The sequence below is a fragment of the Sesamum indicum genome, linkage group LG3, assembly GCF_026168435.1.
Source record: "Sesamum indicum cultivar Baizhima isolate 11 linkage group LG3, ASM2616843v1, whole genome shotgun sequence".
NCBI classification, from domain to species: domain Eukaryota; kingdom Viridiplantae; phylum Streptophyta; class Magnoliopsida; order Lamiales; family Pedaliaceae; genus Sesamum; species Sesamum indicum.
The window spans coordinates 21,997,621-22,017,260 of NC_142659.1; the positions used below are offsets into that span (position 1 = coordinate 21,997,621).

General features: G+C 30.4%; 1 protein-coding gene across 5 annotated transcripts; it reads left to right on the forward strand.

The window, feature by feature from the left end:
• Positions 1–2,193: 2,193 nt before the first annotated feature.
• On the forward strand, positions 2,194–9,606 carry LOC105158397 (protein tesmin/TSO1-like CXC 2). Of its 5 annotated transcripts, none has more exons than XM_011075147.3 (10): positions 2,194–2,649; positions 4,163–4,323; positions 4,413–5,061; positions 5,280–5,761; positions 5,860–5,934; positions 6,304–6,478; positions 6,570–6,665; positions 6,744–6,810; positions 6,881–7,040; positions 9,007–9,606. In XM_011075147.3, the coding sequence occupies exons 1-10, from the start codon at positions 2,554–2,556 to the stop codon at positions 9,347–9,349; spliced, it is 2,304 nt and encodes a 767-aa protein (XP_011073449.1). In that variant the 5' UTR covers positions 2,194–2,553; the 3' UTR covers positions 9,350–9,606. The 5 variants fall into 5 exon arrangements, with proteins under 5 accessions (XP_011073449.1, XP_011073450.1, XP_011073448.1 ...); XM_011075148.3 differs by having other exon boundaries at positions 2,195–2,649; positions 6,304–6,484; positions 6,896–7,040; XM_011075146.3 differs by having other exon boundaries at positions 2,199–2,649; positions 6,304–6,484.
• The last annotated feature ends 10,034 nt before the right edge of the window (positions 9,607–19,640 follow it).

The following is a 19,640-nucleotide window of genomic DNA, read 5'->3' on the forward strand; positions in this document are numbered from 1 at the left end:
ATTCTCCAAGATGATTAGGTGCGGGGGGGACCATTTGCCGGCACTACACCCTCATCATGCCCCCACCCTTTTAAATTCCCCTGCGCGCCAAAAATATTAATCCTGTGGCTGTCTTCCAATTCTATCCGCTAGAATCTGATGTTATATATTCGCCAGTGATGTCTCCATTGTTTGCAATAATTTGTGTGAGTTAATTACATTTATACCTCTCTAAAAACATAAAATTGCACTTTTTTTAAAAAAAAATTATTTTATTAAGAGTTGGACGAAAAATACTGACATTAGCAAAAAAAATTTATATAAATTTACACTTTTGCCCTTCATTTAATATTTTTATGTATACTTTTGTACTTATAAAGAGATTAAGTATAATACATATAGAGTGTGAGGTTAACATCAGTACATTTTCACCGTGTAAGCACAAGATTTATTATACAAGAATGTTAAATAAGGGGTAAAACTAAAAGTTTATATAATTTTCTTGGTAACGTTAGCATTTTTCGTCCAAGCACTAAGGAAAGAATGTCAGGTGTAAACAGTGAATTTTTAGATGAGTGTAATTATAATTGAAAGCTTCTTTGGTCGAAAGTGTAATTTTGAATTTTTTAAAAAAAAATAGTTAGACAAAGGGTCTTGTTGGTCTACTTATATAATAGCTTTGTAGTTTTTCTGCTTTATTCTATATTAAATTATTGATATATTTGATAAGGTTAAGTATCTTGATATAAATTATTATATTACATGTAATAATATTCACATTTTAATTTTAGACGAATAGAGATAATTATATTTATACCTCATAATTTACAGTTTATTTACATAAATTATTCATATCTTTTATGTAATTGTAAAAATCACCCATGACAATCAAAAGGCATGGATAATTTGTATATGACATTAACTTTTTTAGGAGTGTATATGTAATTTTTTAAAAAAAATTGAAGGACTTTTGTAAATGTGTTAACGTTTTTGATGGGTGAATTTATAATTTTTCAAAAAGACATGAATTATTTGCGTAAATAAACCACAAATTAGGGGTGAAATTACTATAAAAAAATATTATATTTTAATTTAACAATTCACAATAAAAGAGGTGTATTTTGATTACAGCCCAGACAGACAATGTAGCTTTTCATATATTTTATTGATCATACTATAATGTAAAATATGAAAATTATTTTTATAATACTTTTGTATTAGTGAAAATATATGACAAAAAAGTTAGTAATTAGCTGCAAAATAAAAGAACTTATATAAACGAAAAAGTGTGGGTGAGACTGTTAACGAATTCGTTAATTATAGGATGAAAAATGTAGGTGAGAATTAAAATTAAAAAAAAATTCAATTTATGTAATGTGTAATATGAGAAAAATCATAGTAAATATGATTAAATTGAAAAAAAATCTAATATACGGGACAAAAAATATGATTTTTCCCACCAATATGAGTATGGCATACATTCTCATTTTTAAATTATAATTCAAAATAATTATACAATTTAATTAAAAAAAATATGTGTCAATTGTACCCTCTAAACCAACAAAAAAAGAAAAGAAAAGTTCTATAAATAGTAAGATAAGGGCATTAAAACAAAATTTACTAATATTGAAGTCAATGAATGAGTAACCAATAATTTTATTAAATGAAAATTATTCCATAATAAACACAAGATGTATATTATAATTACATTTATACCTCATTTTTATAATTTATTTATATAAGTCACTCATGATTTTGAAAAATTACACATACATCATAAAAAATATCAATATTATTTATACAAACTATTTGTATCTTTTTTGAAAAATTATACATGGACTTCACAAAAGTATCAATATCATTACATAAATTACCTCTATTTTTTTGCCGTCACCATTACTGTAATTATAAAAAAAAAGATAATTTTTATAAATAAATCATAAGTTAAGATGTAAATATAATTATCCTATATATAATCTGGATAAAAACTCTACCCGTTTCACAAAAAACCCGCATAAAAATTCGTAACTGAAAAATCTGATTAAGAAATAGAAATTATGGAACTGAATTGATTTTCAGTTGACAAATCCATTACCGAAGAAAAAAATAATAATAATAAAGAAAAGGCAATAAAAGAATTTGGTGTCAAAGGGAAGGACATTTGGGGTAATAATGTATAATTGAGATTTCCAGAGTTTACGTTACTGTCTGTGTTTTCCCTCCCAAGAACCAACCAGCCCTTTTCTTGCAATTCTGTTCCCTTGTTGCTTTGCATATAACTTCACCCACAATACAACACCACAGCAGCAACTGTGTGTTGTGTGTTTTTCTTTTTCTTTTTTGGTGGTGGGGTCTCTTTTTTCTTGAGAAAAATCCATTCTTTTTCCTCATTGCACTCTCACTCACTCTCACTCACTCCACACTCTTCTTCACTCCATTTCCCGCTTCTCTTGAATTCCATCCACTTCTATTTGACCCCTTTTGTTACAGAAGGAATAGAAAAGTGTTTCTTTTGTGTGTGTGAGTGTGTGTGGGAGACAGAAGGATATAGAAAAGGTGGAGAGATACATAGATATGAGGGAGGAGAGTAGTGAGGAAGAGATGGACGTGATGGATACACCAGAGAGAGTCAAGAATAACCAGATCACAGCATCTGTTAGCAAATTTGAGGTTTGATTTGGTTTTTTTGCACACAAAGTATGCATCTTTATTGATTTTAGATGACTTCTTTTGTAATGGCTTTCTGGGGTCTGTGATTTTTTTGGTTTTTTGTTCTGAATTAATGCTGAATTGTTCGTTTTGAGTGCTGTAGATGGTCTGAGAAGTGGGTTTCTAGTGATTTTTGTTGAAGGATGTGTTATTAGCCTTCTTGATTAATCTTGAATGTGTGTGGTGTTATAGTTAATTCTCCAGAAGAATGTTCATCCTTTCCCCCCTGTATTTTGGGTTTAGTGGGTATTTGATCTTGGATTTCTGATGTTTGGTCTATGGAATATGAGTTAATTCCCACAAAGTTTGTTCAGTTTCTGGAATTTCTGTTTAATTGTTCTTGAATTGTTTCCTTGATTACTGGAGAGAAATTGGACGATAAGTACGAAAAAATTATATAACTTTTGAGGTTCTTTTTTCTTCTTCTTTTGGGGTCTCATGGCAATGTGATCTTTCTTTGTTTTGGTATAAAGGCTACTGAAAACCAATTATGCTGTTCTTAGTTTCTTGGACTCCAGTGGAAATGATTTTGTTACTTGCATCATTTCCAGATTTTGGCATTTATCAATCCTCCATTTTGTTTTCCTTGATTTTCTGCATAAGTCGTGGAACTACGAGATATTGGAAACTTCTTCTGCATTAGCATGGATTCTGGATTGATCTTGTGTTTCTTGGTCAATTGAAAAAGTTTCTTGGGGCTGTATCTTCCATTGTTTGTTGAATTCTTTCTCCTTGGTTTTTCTGTAGTTATGGTGTATTTCAGATTGTGAGTGACAATTAGTTTGTAAAATTTTGCTTTCTCTAAGGATTTGAAGAATATGCTCAGCGTAAACGGAACCCAGTTTTATGGTTAGCATGCCTGATGAGGTTCTTCACATGGTTACTTCATCTTTCGTCACAATCTTCTTATCAATGATTTTCTTTAGTTGCTTGAGCATTTAATTCTTGTTGTCTAATTGAGATATTTCTCAAGCTATTCATAACATGTTAATTGTCCATGTTCTTGGAGTTTGGTAAATGGAAAAGTAGATTAGCCTCCAATTTTCCCAATAGGAATCTCCTTTAGTGTTTTAAACCCCTCTTTTACATTCACAATTCTGTCTTTAATACCTTTTCTATAAGACTCTCTTTTGCTCTTTTCTTTTCTTTTTCTTGTTCCTACCTCCTTTCCTTTCCTTTTCCTTTTTTCTTTTGTGAAAACACTCATGAGCATAACATTTCGTATGGTCACACTCACGCCTCTGTGCTTTCTTCTCTGGTTAACTTGACATTTTTCTTCTTTGTCTGAACTGGCGGTGCATCGTTTCTCTTTACAATCAAGTGAAAATGGATTTGTTCTAATGAACAAAGTAGTACAAATGCTTGTTGATTTGCTTGAGGTTCATCTGTTTTGAAATCAATGTTATTATGGTTATGGTTTTCGTATGGTATTCTACTTACATTGTTCTCCCATCGTTTTCGTCTTCGCATGCAGGATTCCCCTGTCTTTAACTTTCTCAACAGCCTTTCCCCTATCCAGCCAGTGAAATCCATACACATCACTCAGACGATCAATCCTCTTAGTTTCGCATCCCTTCCATCTGTTTTCACTTCACCACATGTTGGTTCTCTCAGGGAATCTAGAATTCCTCGAAGGTCAACCGAGAACTTGTCTAAATTATTACATCTTCTTACCTGGCCATTTCCGTTTTCTTGTTTAATATTCTTTTGCTTTCTCTTTTCAGGCATCAACTTTCAGATCCATCGAAACCCGAGTTTTCTTCTGATAATGGGAGTGTAATAGTTGATAGAAACAAGGGAAAGATGGATACCAATAAGCTGGATGAACAGGAGGAAAATCTGGATCCAGGGGCATCAAATGGTCAAGTGGCTGGTGAACCATCTTGCGAGTTTGCTGAAAATTTCCAATATGATCGCGATAGTCTCAAAGCCAAACATGTCGAGGAACATGCTTGTAATTCTTCAACTCTTGTTCCTCTGGTGGAAAAGACCTCTCTGAGGCAATTATATGGAGGTGAAGTAAATTTGGAAGCGGTAAGCCAAATCGATCAACACAAAGAAGCAGCATCGTGTGATTGGGAGAGTTTGATTTCTGACACTTCGGATCTGTTAAATCTTGAATCACCAAATAATACAGAGTCCTTTGAGAAATCAGTTGATCCTGCGACAACTTTCTACAGAAGTATTAAAAATGCGATGCAGAATATGCACTCTATTTGTCCAGTGGTCTCTGGTGAACAAGTTGGAGGGCGAAGTGAACCTGAAAACTTGTTGACTCAGCCTGGAGAAGGACGTGAGTCAATGGATGCTGAGAGCCATGACATAATTGCTGGTTCTTCAATTACCGATCCTAGTGAAAAGATGGAATATGAGGTAAAAAATTGTGTTTCAGTTATTTTAATGCAGCCTGGAAGTAGAAATAGTTCTAAATTAGAACTGAGTTTTCATGAACTCTAATACAAAGGCTATCATTTCAAGCATCCAAACATAAAAATTAGCATGCTTTTCTATGTTATTGAATATACATATCTCATGAAAGATTGAATCTATATATTTTGTCAAAATTTGATTTCTGTTCTCTATTCTTGCAGCATCTTTCTGGTTTATACCGCGGTATGCGGAGACGCTGTCTGGTTTTTGAGATGGCGGGAGTGCGCTCAAAGCATTTGGAGGAGAATTCAGGTTCCGATTCTTCTGTGTTGCCACAATTTGATGGCAATACTACTGCCAACCTGCAACTAGTTCCGACAAAAAGGGGAAATGATTCTTCATGTCGTGTTTTACCTGGCATTGGCTTGCATTTAAATGCTCTAGCAGCAACTCCCAAGGACTATAAAATTGTCAACCATGAGGCTTCAGCTTCTGGAAGACTATTGATTGGACCTAGCTCATCGTCCAATTTCCATCATCCAACTTCTGATCAAGAATTGTTCAGCAATATTTTGGCTGACAACTTAATGGAAAGAGAAATTGATACTGTTGAAAGTGTTGGTCTCCCTGTAGAAGATCCTTGCCAAAAATCTGGATACATGGCAAACGAAGAAATCAATCAGTGTAGTCCAAAGAAGAAGAGGTATTTCTGTTTGTTTCTCTTTCTTTGCACCAACTAATTACAAGATTAGTGTTTTGTCAGTGTTCTTTTCAATTTATGGCTTGAAATTGGATTGTCAGGCGTAGGTTGGAACAAGGTGGGGAGGCTGAAGCTTGTAAGAGATGTAACTGCAAAAAATCAAAATGTTTGAAACTGTAAGTTCTGCGTTCTTCACAGCTGCCTATGGCAAAGAGTTGTGAAACTAAGCACTCTTTATTTAAGCTCCTAGTTTGATCATTTCTTACTCTTTCTGAGTCGGTATTTTGCCTGTGGTATCAAATTCATATGCAACACATACTTGTAGAATATAGAGTTCTTGGGATCTAACCGAACTGGGCTTTTTTTATTTGATTTTCAGAGCCTGATTTTTGTTCCTTTGCTTTCATAGAACAATCCAAACATTTCTTAAGTGCCATGAATTCTTGTTCAGTTAACAAACAATATGTCAGTACCTATCGGCCAATGCATATACAGTCCCTTATTGCTTGGGATAATAATCTTGGTTGATTTTATTGTGGATATAGATACTGTGAATGCTTTGCTGCTGGTGTCTACTGTGTGGAGCCATGTGCCTGTATTGATTGCTTCAACAAGCCTGTTCATGAAGACACTGTTCTTGCAACACGCAAACAGATTGAGTCGAGAAATCCTCTTGCTTTTGCTCCTAAAGTGATAAGGGCCTCCGATTCTCGACCAGAAGTAGGGGTTAGAAGCCAAACTCTGGACTTATCTTTGCTCTCTCAGTGATTAATTTCAAGCACTTATATGTATTTGTTATCGTTTCTTGCAGGAGGACTTCAGCAAAACTCCAGCTTCTGCTCGGCATAAAAGAGGATGCAACTGCAAAAAATCCGGTTGCCTGAAGAAATACTGTGAATGTTATCAGGTTTCTTTCACTATTTCTATGTTTGGCATGCTTTCCTTTTAGTTTGTCAACTAATGGCGAAATTTTGGTGTTTCAAAGGGTGGCGTTGGATGCTCGATCAACTGCAGATGTGAAGGTTGTAAAAATGCGTTTGGCAGAAAAGATGGTGAGTGTACTTCTGAGACCGATATCTCTTTTAACTTGTTATGATTTAACATTTGGCAATCCTGAACCAGGTTCTGGTGTATTAGGCACGGATCATGAACTCGAGGAAGATGAATTGGATACGACCGAGAGGGCCGTGCTGGATGGCGATTCCCAGAGAACAACGACCCAGAGTGATTTCAAGCAAAGCATGGATTCTGCACCTCCTGCAACACCTTCAAGGACTGGAAGGTAAACGGTCTTAAATTTTAGGGATAATTGCATACACACTCCTAAAGTTTGGGCATATTATAAATGAACCTCTTCATTTTGGAGGATTTCATGTTTTACAATATAGATTACCCCCCTTGCTGTCGATGTTAATTGTAAAATTCACCCTTTGCACCTGACCCCCTTCCGTTAGGGTTTAGATGAAAAATGCTAACATCTGCAAAAAACATACATAAATTTACGATTTTCACTTTTTTGACTTTCTATATTACGTATACCTACTTATAAGTATAAAAGTGTTACATGGGAAATTAAATGAGTGGTAAAATTAGAAATTGTCATATTTTTTTGGACATCAGCATTTTCTGTCCAAACATAACAGAAAGGGTCAGGTGTAAATGAAAAATTTTGGGAGGGGGTGTAAGTGTAATTATAAAACTTCTTTGGCGGAAAGTGTAATTTTATATTTTTAAAGGGGCTCTAAGTGTAATTACCCTCGATAATATATTGGATTAGGGGTGCCAGACGAGTTGAGCCAACTCGAGCTCAAGCTCAATCCTCTTTGTTCATCAGGCTCGCGAGCTTTTTTATTTTTATTTTTAAAATTTTTATATATTTAATTTCATATTCAAAACTATATCAAATTTATACTCAAAATTGACCATATATTATAATTATTAATCAATTTCATATATTTTTTTTGAATAATAGTAAATTATGGTACTTTTAATTATATATTTAATCTTTATACAAAAATAAATTTAATCAACAACTTAGTAATACTTTTTATAATTAAAATTATTATTTAATCTGACACAGATAAATTTTATGTCATATTTTAATATATATTTGTATTGTGTTATACTTTTTTTAATTGACAGGTAATTCACTTATGATTTTTTTATCAATTTTTAAGTTTTATATTTATATCAAGATACATACTATGCATTATGCAATCTATTTTATTACTTATAAATTTATGTCGAAATTTAGTAATTTCTATGAATTAATCTAAAAATAATGATAACAGTAATAATAATGATGGTTGAACAAATTATTTTAATTATTATTTTATTATATATATAATGAGATAAAAAAGTTTAAACACTAATTTCGATATCTTAAAATTCGGGCACCTGATTCATACCAAATTTAAATATATAAGACTGTGTCCATTAGATCATATTAGACGTTACGATTTAAAATCACATGGCCTGGTTCAACGATACACTGTCTTGAATGATTACTCTTATGTTTTGAGTACCATATCTCGACATCCGTATATCTAATAAGTCTAAAACTTTACCAAATGTATTTTTATGTAAGTTTGATCATATCTAACTGTTTGATTTGAATTTTGATGGCTCGATTAACTCATGTTCTTAATGTAATACTAACATTTATAAACATATAAATTTATTACAGATTGTGAACATATATTAATCTCAACTATAGAATATTTTATGTATTTCGATTGCATTATTTCAGATAATGGATACTTTTCTATAATGTTTAAGTTTTCAGTATGAATTTTTTAGGTATATTTTACTAATTATATTACTACTAAACTAACTGTTTATATTTATAACAATAAATTAAAATTTCATACTATATTTTAGTATATTTATAACAAGTATACATTATGCAATCTATTTTATTACTTATAAATTTATGTAAATATTTGGTGATTCGATCCTATGATTTAATCTAATAATAATAAAAAAAAATAAAAAATTACCAAGCTCGAACTCGTCAGATAGAGCTCGAGCTCATCATGTAAGAGTCGAGCTCGAGCCATCCTACTGCAAATCGAGCTCGAGCTCGAGCTCACCAAAAAAGGTCGAGTTCGACTCGTTTACACCCTTATATTGGATCATTTTAATATTTTTTTCTCCCTCTAGTTGGCATGTTTATCTATATTGCAATATGTGAATTTCATGTTTATCTATATATTAAAAGTTCAAGTTTCTTCTTGATTTTCTTCCAGGCAATTGGTTCAGCCATTCTCCTCCAAGAGAAAACCACCTAGATCTTCTTCCTTCCCTTCTATCAGCTCCACTTCTGGTTTTCCAGCCAGCCAGCCGTTCGGAAAGTCAAGCTTCTTCCCTCCTCCACCAAAGTTCGATAAGCATTTCGACTGCGTTATGGAAGATGAAGTGCCCGAGTTTCTCCAAGGAGGATCTCCAGTTGGAGGCATAAAGTCTTCATCTCCTAACCAGAAGAGGGTTTCTCCTCCTCAAAGAATGGAGACATCTCCTGGCCTGAGAAGCAGCCGGAAGCTGATTCTCCGATCTATCCCGTCTTTCCCTTCCCTCACCACTAATCAGTGAGGCAAGGATTCTCTTATTTGGGTGAGGTTTCAAGAAGGAACATTAATCCTTCTTTCTGTCTTCATTGTAGGCATAGTGTGTAGGTTAATGTTGTCTTTATTCTTGTTCTGGCTAAGGTTTAGCATTTTTTGGTAGTTGTTAGCGTTGTTGCTGTTTCCATAATAAAACTACTTGTTTTATTCACTGAATTCTTACATGTACTTCTCTTGCAAGAATCCAATGTATGATTGAAGTTTCTTGATTCTTGAAATGTTAAATGCAGTGTCCAAGCATTCTTGACTCTCTTGAAACCTCAAAGTAGTACATTTGAATGAATGTTATGATAACCAGCCATGGCAGGAAATTTGAGAAATATCATTGAAAATTCTATAAGTGTGATGTATTAGTTATTAGAGACTCTTCCGTGATCTACAATTTTTTAGATAAATTATCTTTACTTTTTACATAATTACAAAATCACCTGTAATTGTCAAAAAGTAATGGAAGTTTGTACAATGATGATGATATTTTTAGGGGTATATATATAATTTTTTAAAAAATAAGGATGGTTTGTATAATTTTTAAAAAAATATGTATAGTTCTCTCTAGTTATTATAAAAATATTAAAATAAAAATCTCAGAATATAAACTTTTCCATATTCAAATTGGTGATCTTAAAGGGATGTTCGTAATAGTTTCCATTTTTATAGTGAGAATAGTTTATAAATAAAATTGTTTAGCTATAATCTAAATTCCAAGTGTTTGAAAACATAAGTAAAAAAAAAAAAAAAAAGTCAAAGTTAGAATTTTTGAAAAAATAATTTAATATATATAATTTTACACTAGAAATTGGTAAAAAAATATTTATACTTTAAATAGTTCAAAAGTATATTATAAATAAAAAAAATAATATTTTCAACTTAGTTTTAATAAAAAGTTGACGAACGCTTAAAATATGGTGGCCACCCCTTAATTAATCTAAAATATTGAATTATTATATTTGTCATAAGTCATCTAAATATCAAATTAGTATATTGTAGAGTCTACAATGGGCAGCTGGATGAACTTCTATATGGGTTGGATGTGGTCTTCAAGCCCACCAATATACATATCACCAATAAATGGGAGTTATAAAAGTTGTATTTAAATTTTGATGCTATAATCAAACCTTCAATTTTGGTAAATATATTTACATATATATATGTATAAATATATAGGGTTAATGAAATATAGTCCCATGTGAAATCCTAAATGTTTGGGGAAAAAAAATCTATGACAAAATGTTGATAACATCACAAAAAAAAAAAAAAAAATACGATTTAAAAATCACGACAAATCGATATTATTTACTATGATCAAAAGAAACAGATGTGAAAGCCTAAATTTTGCCTATGGTTAATCAACATTTGTCAATGTTTGACCTATGGCCAAAATATTTATCATGATTATGACCTGTAGCTAATCTTTTGGATTTTTGGTCTCGTTTGTAGAAACAATGGCTGATCGTTGTTGCACAGTTGTGTCTGATTAGTATTCATTAAGATCTTTTACTTTTAATCATGACGATTAACTACAAAGAAAAATCGTATTTCTTTCAGTGTAAAAAGTTCCTTGTAAATTCGAGCAGTGTGGAACATACACTTACTATTATAATTTTTTTTTTAATTTCTTTTTTGAGATGAGGAGTCTTGCTACTAAATAATTTAACTAACAAGTCATCAAAATAAACTTTTTTTTTAAAATAATATTTCATACTATAAAAAGATAATAACAAAAGAAGACATCCACACTTCACATGGGGATAGGATAACTATATATGCACATAAGGACATAACATAGGTGAGAATGGGGCATGTGGGCTCAAACCCTTTCATCCTTTTTTCATTTGGTTACTTTCACCAAAAACACTATTACAACCTTTGGTTGAGGCATTGTTTGGGGAACATAGATTTCTATAGTTGGACAATACACTAAGAAACAAAAACTCAATTTCTTGCATGCATGTAAGGACCCCCCCCCCCCCCCCCATCCATGCCCTCTACTTTTTCTCCTTTCTTCACCAAATGCCTTTTCTTGATCTTGTAGATGAGTGGTTCTTCTTGTAATTGTTGTAAAGGGTTGGTGGGGGGAAATGGGATTTCTCTGTCTACATGTTTGACCAAATTATTGAGAATCAATGGGACAATTATTTGGAATAGTTGTTGACATTGTTGTTATCTTATCTTTATTGTTTTATTATTAGGTTACATTATATTTTGTCATTCGAACTATATTCATTTTTACATTATTATATAATTTTTTTTTATATCAACTTACCATCTTAACTTTGTGAAATTTGCATTTTGTCATATATGACAATCTTTTTGTTGATTTTTCTACCGTATAAAACACCATATGTTATGCATATACAAAAAATATCACATTACTTAACCCTTAAATATCACATGCGCACTACGCGTGATAGTTTTTCAATAAAAAACTTGGTGGAAAAACAATTATAAATAACAAAATGTAAAATATCGTAAAGCTGAGATGGTAAGTTGATACAAAAAAAAAAATTAAATGCTAAAATATAAAAACGGTTATAATTCGAATGACAAAATGTAATCAACCCTTATTATTTTTGGTGAACGATTACAATTGCTTATAAAATTTGAGTTATTAATAATTATATACAAATTTATGAATATCAATATCTAACTATCAACAACTATTATTACAAAAGACTAATACTCGAATATTGATAGATTTTGAACCCATGAGCTCATGGTTATGCTGCCTTAGCCTACTCGTGGAATATGGTTCTCATCATGAGATGAGAGGTGGTCTTGCTGTTGATGAAAAATTAATTGGCAGATCATGAGATATGTGCTGAAAATAAGAAACAAAGAATTAAATGCAAAACATTAAGGTTACATGGTTGGATAGGATGTTCTTACATCCCTATTTAATTGTCCAAAATCAGTTCTACCTTGATGGATTTTTGTGAACTAATCAAAATACCGTTCCCCATCAACTATTTATATTAAAATTTTCTGTAAAAGAAAAAAAATACAAATTTATCCTTGGGAAAAAAGCGTACAAAGTATTACAAAATACAAATTGCAGTACTCCAACAATTTTTCAGGATTAATGATTTTTATTCCCGACATGATTATTTTTCTAATATAATTCGAAGCTAGCTAATAAAATTATTTTTTTTAATAATGAGTTCTAATCTTTTAACATAGGAAAAAGTTCAAGAAATTGAATTATTTGGCTTTCATTTAATTTAATTTAATTTTTTTAAATTACTCTTAATTTAACCAAATTATATATAAAATTCCTAAATCTTATTCAAATGGTCCATACGTGCTAGAGACCTATACATACTATAAAGGAACAAAACGTCCATGAATACAAAGGGAGGGTCCATACAAAATTGTCCCTTACCTAAATTAATTAATTTGCACACCCAACATACATGCATTTATTATTGGAGAGAGGATGAGTTCCATATGTGCCGGTGAAGTCCAGCTAGAGAGATCAACACCATTGTACAACCTCTGGTCCTTATCAAGGCCGACGGACTCGGGAGTTGTTTCTGTTAAATTAAATAAAAAAAATTATAATCGGTTCTTTTTTATAAAATTTGTTATAATTATAAATATTTTATTATTATTTAAAAATTTATAAATATTTTGTTGAAATTAATAATTGTCTAATAAATATTTTTTCGTGACGACTATTGTAGGGGTACTTATTAGAAGGCCATTGATTTCATAGGGTATTTGTAATTTCTTTTACAATTAGGATTATTTTGAATTATGACAAATCTTAGGGAAACCTCTTGTAATTTACCCTAAATTAAAAGTAAGGGCAAATTGTAGCCACCTCATCTGAAATTTGGAAACTACAAATATCCCGTCGTTGTTTGTAGAATTATTTTGATATTTAACGTTTGTTTAGCAACAAGCCTATTTTGAGAGTTTCTATTAGGTTTAGCTCAATTTTTATGGTGAACTGACAAAAATATCCTTTTAAATTATGAATTATAATTTAATATATTTTTTAGAATTCTCTAAAATATTTTTATGGACTAATATGCCCTATGGATTATTTAACTTACCCATCCTCAATTTTTTTAAATATTTTTTCAAACCCTTTTTTTTCCAAAGAAACGGGCAAGGATAAAATAGTAATTTCCATATCACCGTCCAAAGACTACATAATTAAATTTCATTTGACAAGGTATTTATAATTTTTCGACCAACGAAAATATTCACTCGTAATTTTAAAATATTTTTTACACACAATTCAAATGTGCAAAACACCTTTGTAATCTTTATAAAATAAGATCTCAACCTTTCCACTCGGAAGTACAACATAAGGGAAGGCTGGATTTAAGAATGCAAATTTTTTCACAAATGCAAATTCTATCCCAGTTGTATCCGATCATATCTGAATTAATTACACGTTAAATATAATATATTTAAATTGTCTTATAATTAATGAATAATAATCAATTATGTGAAAAATATCTTATAGTTGTGTGATTGGTTTGATTAGATCAAAGTATAATTATTTTTTTTTGTATTTATTTATTCTTTTTGAGCTTTTATATGATGAAATTACACTTTTAGTCCCATAAGGTAGGAGGTACAATACTTTCAGTCATCTGCTTTATGAAAATTTTCAAATAATCTGAAAATTAAAAAAAATGGACACATTTAGTCTCATAAATTCCGGAAAGCAAAGACTGAAATGTATCGGGCTTTTCTTAATTCTGGGATCAATTTAAAAATTTCGTAAAACAAAAAATTAAATGTGTTGAATTTTTTCATTTGGGACCATTTAAAAAAATTAAATACATTAAGCCCCTATTTTATAGTAATAAAAATATAATTTTGCCACTTCTCCATCCATTGCTGATTGAACATACATGGTTCATTTTATCTATAGATCTCAATAGAGGCAAAAAATGCAAATGATCTTGCAATTATAAGATCGTTGGGCTAATTGTATGATCCTCCAATTCTAATTTCATTATTGTGACAATAATAAATTATTTACAAAGAAAAAAAAATATTAACTACCTTGATCAATAGTAAAATAATTTATTGCTAATTGGATCCGTCACGTGCTTGACGTACGTGTTAATTCTTAATGATGTCGGGATGACATATTCACAATCAAAATAACCAAAAAGCCCCCAAGATTATCAAGCACTTTAGAGATTCGTACATTTTTTCAAACTACAAGAAAATGACTCAATGTCTAAGAAAAATTTTGATGCTAAAATTAGCATCGAGTTAATTCACAAGTGAAATTTTCGTTGCTAATCTGTATGATTTAATATGTATTCAAATAATTTATTGCTAAATTTGCTAGCAAGTAAATTTTCGTCACTAAATTCATTAGTCACTAGATTTTTTTATATTAATTAATGTAGAGCAACAACGAGAATTTTACTCACTAATTAGCTCGACGCTATTTTTTCGTTACTATTAAATAATTTTCTTGTAGTGTCAAGAGCCGAATCAATTCAAACTTGACTCGATAATATCCTCGTCAATAAGATTGTCCTCGATAAATAGAGCTCATTTCATGTCGTCTTGATGTGACTATACCCTAATTTGACTGTATTAATTTATTGAATATCCTCGTACCCATTTATTTGATTTAAGTATTAAATAATTATAATTAGCCCGTACATATATATATATATGGGAGGAACATATTTGGTGCAGGACAATATAGAAACCCTAATTAGTAACAAAAGTAGAAACTTTGTGAAAAAGTGACACAATTGAAATGATGGTGTCTCGTGAGCTCAATTCCATAAATCATTATAACTTTTTTAGGACATCCTTCTTTTAATTAATTATTAATTATTATGATTACCTTATGCTTTTCTACCCCTAAAGTCCAATATTAATTATTTTGAATTGATCGACTCATTATATATATATACATTGATCATCAAGAAATTAATGCTTCATGTACCCGAAAATTTCGCATAATTAAGCTTCAACTCAATATATATATATATATATATTACACAACACTTGGTTTTAAATTGTTAATTTATTATTCTACGTCGAGAAATTTTATAATTAGATTGTTGGATTGATTAACCAAGTAACGTAAAAGTGTATGTATAATTCAGAATTATGTAAATTTTATGTATCTTACATGTAAATATTTTTTTGAAATATTTATTCATATGTCTCGTAATAATCCTAACAAAATATTTGGATGTAGCCATAGTAATTGTATACAGTTATTTTACTTTTATATACTTGTCTGTTATCCTAATATGAAATATCCCTTTCCGTTCGACACAAAAAGTCTTACATGAAAGTTAATAATAATAATAAAAAGAAGTTTTATATAACTTTACACTAGTATATTTAAAGTAGTGATCGTGACTTTTCAAAAAAAAAAAAATCTTCTTTAGAGAATGTAATTTCATTTAAAAAAAAAAGTAGAGCTTTTATTTGGAATGAAGAGACTAATTTATAATTTTTTAAGAGAAAAAAACATAATTTTAGTTTTATAAGTGTAGGGGTAGAGTATTAGTTCTCTCCGGTTCTGAATGTACAATTGGAAACTATAATTAAAAGAGTTAGCACATTTAGTCTAAATATCTTTGAAACATGCTAATTTTGTCGGAAGTTAACACATGCTTTTATGACCCTTTTAATTTGGGGATTTTAATTTTCGACAATTTTGGTATTACGTTCCTCATGTCACGTAAGCAACAGTGGACGGAAAAATTAAACCCCCAGCCAAATTAACTTAATGCCACCACTCATGTGATAGTTCTCGACCAATTATAGATTTTTTTGGCGAGTTTTTGGATTAAATGTACTATTTTTTTCAGTTGCAGCCATCAATTGCAAGTTTTAGATCAGATAGGACTGAAAATGCCACCACCCTATAACAAATAGACCAAAATGTTATTCTCCTTTAATCTGTGGATTTAACTTTTTTGGCAATTTTGTTGATGTGGCACTTTAATCCTAATAACATTTAAACTAAACATGCCACCCCAATAGTTATAGGATTAAAATTATTTATTTATTTATTTTTTACTTACATTCCTAATATCACGTTAGTAAAAGTAGCCTAAAAAAATTAAACCCCCGCCAAATTAACTAAATGCCACCACCTATGTGATAATTTTCAGCCAATTTTAATTTTTTGGACAAAATTTGAATTAAATGTACCATTTTTTTCAATTACAATTCTTAATTGGAAATTTTCAAATTAGGGGTAACTAAAAATGCTATCCATCGTATAATTACCGAACTAAAATTATATTTTTCTCGATTTCTTTCCATATCTCCTAATTGTGGCCTAGGGTTCATATATATGTATATGTGTGTGTGTGTGTGTGAAAATAGTGATGAGTATGATGATTGCATTAAGATCCATTTGAAGATGTGGTTTTAAAAGAGTATGTACTTAAAGGAATCAAATTAAGGTGATGAAATAATGAGATGAAGGGATGGAGAGACATCCACATGCTTAGTGGACCCCTAATACAATAAATTCTTTACCAAAACCAGACTGCATCTTCCATGTGCACAATGTTGAATATTAAGTCTTTTTGATGTGGAGATGAGTTTGATGTATGATCACCACACCTTAACAAGAATTATAACCCCCTCCCCCCCCCCCCAACAACCCCCACCCCCACCCCCAACACACACACACACACAAAAAAAAAAAAAGCCCAAATCTCATTAGTCCCCATCTCTTATTTTTGTCTGAGTTCAGTCCCTCGTCTCATAAATACACTTTAATTGTATTCAAATTAAGGTTTTTGATCATTAGATTTAACGGAATTTAAAATATAAAAAGATGGAATATTTCATTGAAAAGGGGTGAAAGTGGAAAATGCCAAATTCCTAAGAGATAGGTGAGCCGACACAAGAATCTATAAGTTTTCAATTTTTACGCATCGCTGCATATGTTAGTAATCTTTAGTTTACGTACTTATGTCTGAATTTATTTTAGGTGGTTTCAACTCTACAAATTATAATAGTAGGATGGGCTCAGTAAAAACTACCATTAGTGTCGATGGGCTTTCAATTAGTACCGATTTCGTTAAATAGGGTAAACGATGTGTTATATAAAAATTCTTGTAAAGTGTTACGGGACAAGAACTTGTGAAAAGAAAAAGAAAGACCACCAAAGCTAGGAAGAGTACGTAATGTTAAATATATAAAGATTTTTGTCATTATTAGTGACAAATTGATGTTGCTTTTTAATGCAAAATAAACTATAATACGTTATGTGATACCATTATAATGACACTTGAAAATTTATATATCTGTAAGTGATTTTATAATTCATTTTATGGAGAATTGGAATGACATTATTTTATACCTGGTCTTGTGATTTTTGAAATTTTCTGTATTTTTTTATCATGTAATAAGATTATAATATATTAAGTAAATATTTAATGGAAGAATAATATAGGAATTTGGCATTTTACAATTTTATACCTTTTCAATGGAATATTCCATCAGTTGTAATTTAGATTTTGTTAAATCTAACTGTCAAGAACTTTAACGGGATATATTTAGAAAAAATAAGGGACTATTAAAATATATTTAAAGTTGAAGGACTAAAATGAAATAAAAAGAAGAGATGAGGGACTACCATCGAATTTGGCAAAGAAAAAAAAATAATGTCAACCTTAGTTAGTTGGAGATATAAATCACCCAAAAAAAAAAGGGACACTATAGGAAAAGATAACATTAACAAGAAAATATCAAACGATAAATTTTAAAATTATCATTAAAAATATTAATTAAATGACAATAACTCGATTTTTCTATAATATAATTTTCAAAAAAATATTAACAACAATAACTTCATGTCCGTTGTTATTTGGTTATTAGTGATACAGGGCATTTTAGTAACAATCCAGATATAATATTATAATAAAAAATTATAGTAAATCGATAATATATATCGCCGTCAGAAAAAATCAATATAAAAACTCAAATTTTGATTATAATTAATTAACATCCACTACAGCTTTATCCGTGATCGAAATATTTGCCATAATTTTTAGTTGGAGCAAATATTTTGGCTTCGCTTGCAGAAATATCAGCTAATAGTTATTGCTTAGCCGTGGTGAATTAGTATGCCCCATATTTTTTTTATTTTTAATCATAGTAATTAACCATAATAAAAAATCATATTTTTCCGAATGTATGGACAACTTCATATACAAAACTTTTATTTACTAATTGTGCTTGGTGACAAACATTTATACAATTAATTATCACCATCATAAACTATAAAGCTATTGTGACCAAATTAAATTTTTTTCCATTTAATATATATAATTACGATAATATTAACAACATTCTTTATTTTTCGTCGCTAATATTTTGTTCCCTTAAAACGTACATTTTGGCTTTTTTCTTTTTTCCTTTAAACTACTAATTTATAAATATTTCGAAATCATGAATACGATTCCTATTAAAAGAAGCTTTTTTTTTTATTTTTTGGATATTGTTGAAAATTCATTCGTGCATATATTAAAATTCAAATAATTACATGATCAATTATGGAAAGGAAAAAAAAAAAAAGGAAAGAAGAAGAAAGAAAAGCACATACACTTTGATGAGAGGCAAAAAGTCAAAATTTCCATATCATTGAAACTATTTTGGTAGAAAAAGTCAAATTTTGATGAATATGTGTAAGTCCCACAACCTTTTCATCAGTTCAACCTTATTCAATTTCTAGTTCCAAATTATTGAGAGGAATCTTTGTACAATTCGTGATATAATTTTGGTACCAATTGGTAAAAAGTTTGGCAAATGCCCACACACTTTTTTCTATCAATCCATCCTCCATATCTCAAAATGTTTTCAATTATTATCCATCATAACACCATAAAAAAAATTATTTATCTCTCTGTTTTTTTTTTCCCTTTCTAATTAAAAAGGATGGATTGAGATGAATTTTGATCCGTGTTTATATTTGTAGTGACCACACGGATAGTTCAATCCGGATAAGTGTTGGGACCTGAGAAAAAATAGAGTAGATGTTAGATTTATTTGAAAATGTTTAGCTAAAACTCTCCGATACTTAAATTAATTTATAGTTAGTTCGTGTGTGAAATCGAGGGAAAAAAGTGAAGAATATTTTCTCAACCGGAATCTCCATCCCCCAAATGTTGAGTGATTGACGATGGTGATTATGAATCACCAGGTAAGATCGAATTGGATGCGTTGAACTCAAACTAAGTGCGCCTATCTATGTCCTGTTTAGGCATTTGAAATCCTGTGAGGGTATTTTTGCGTTT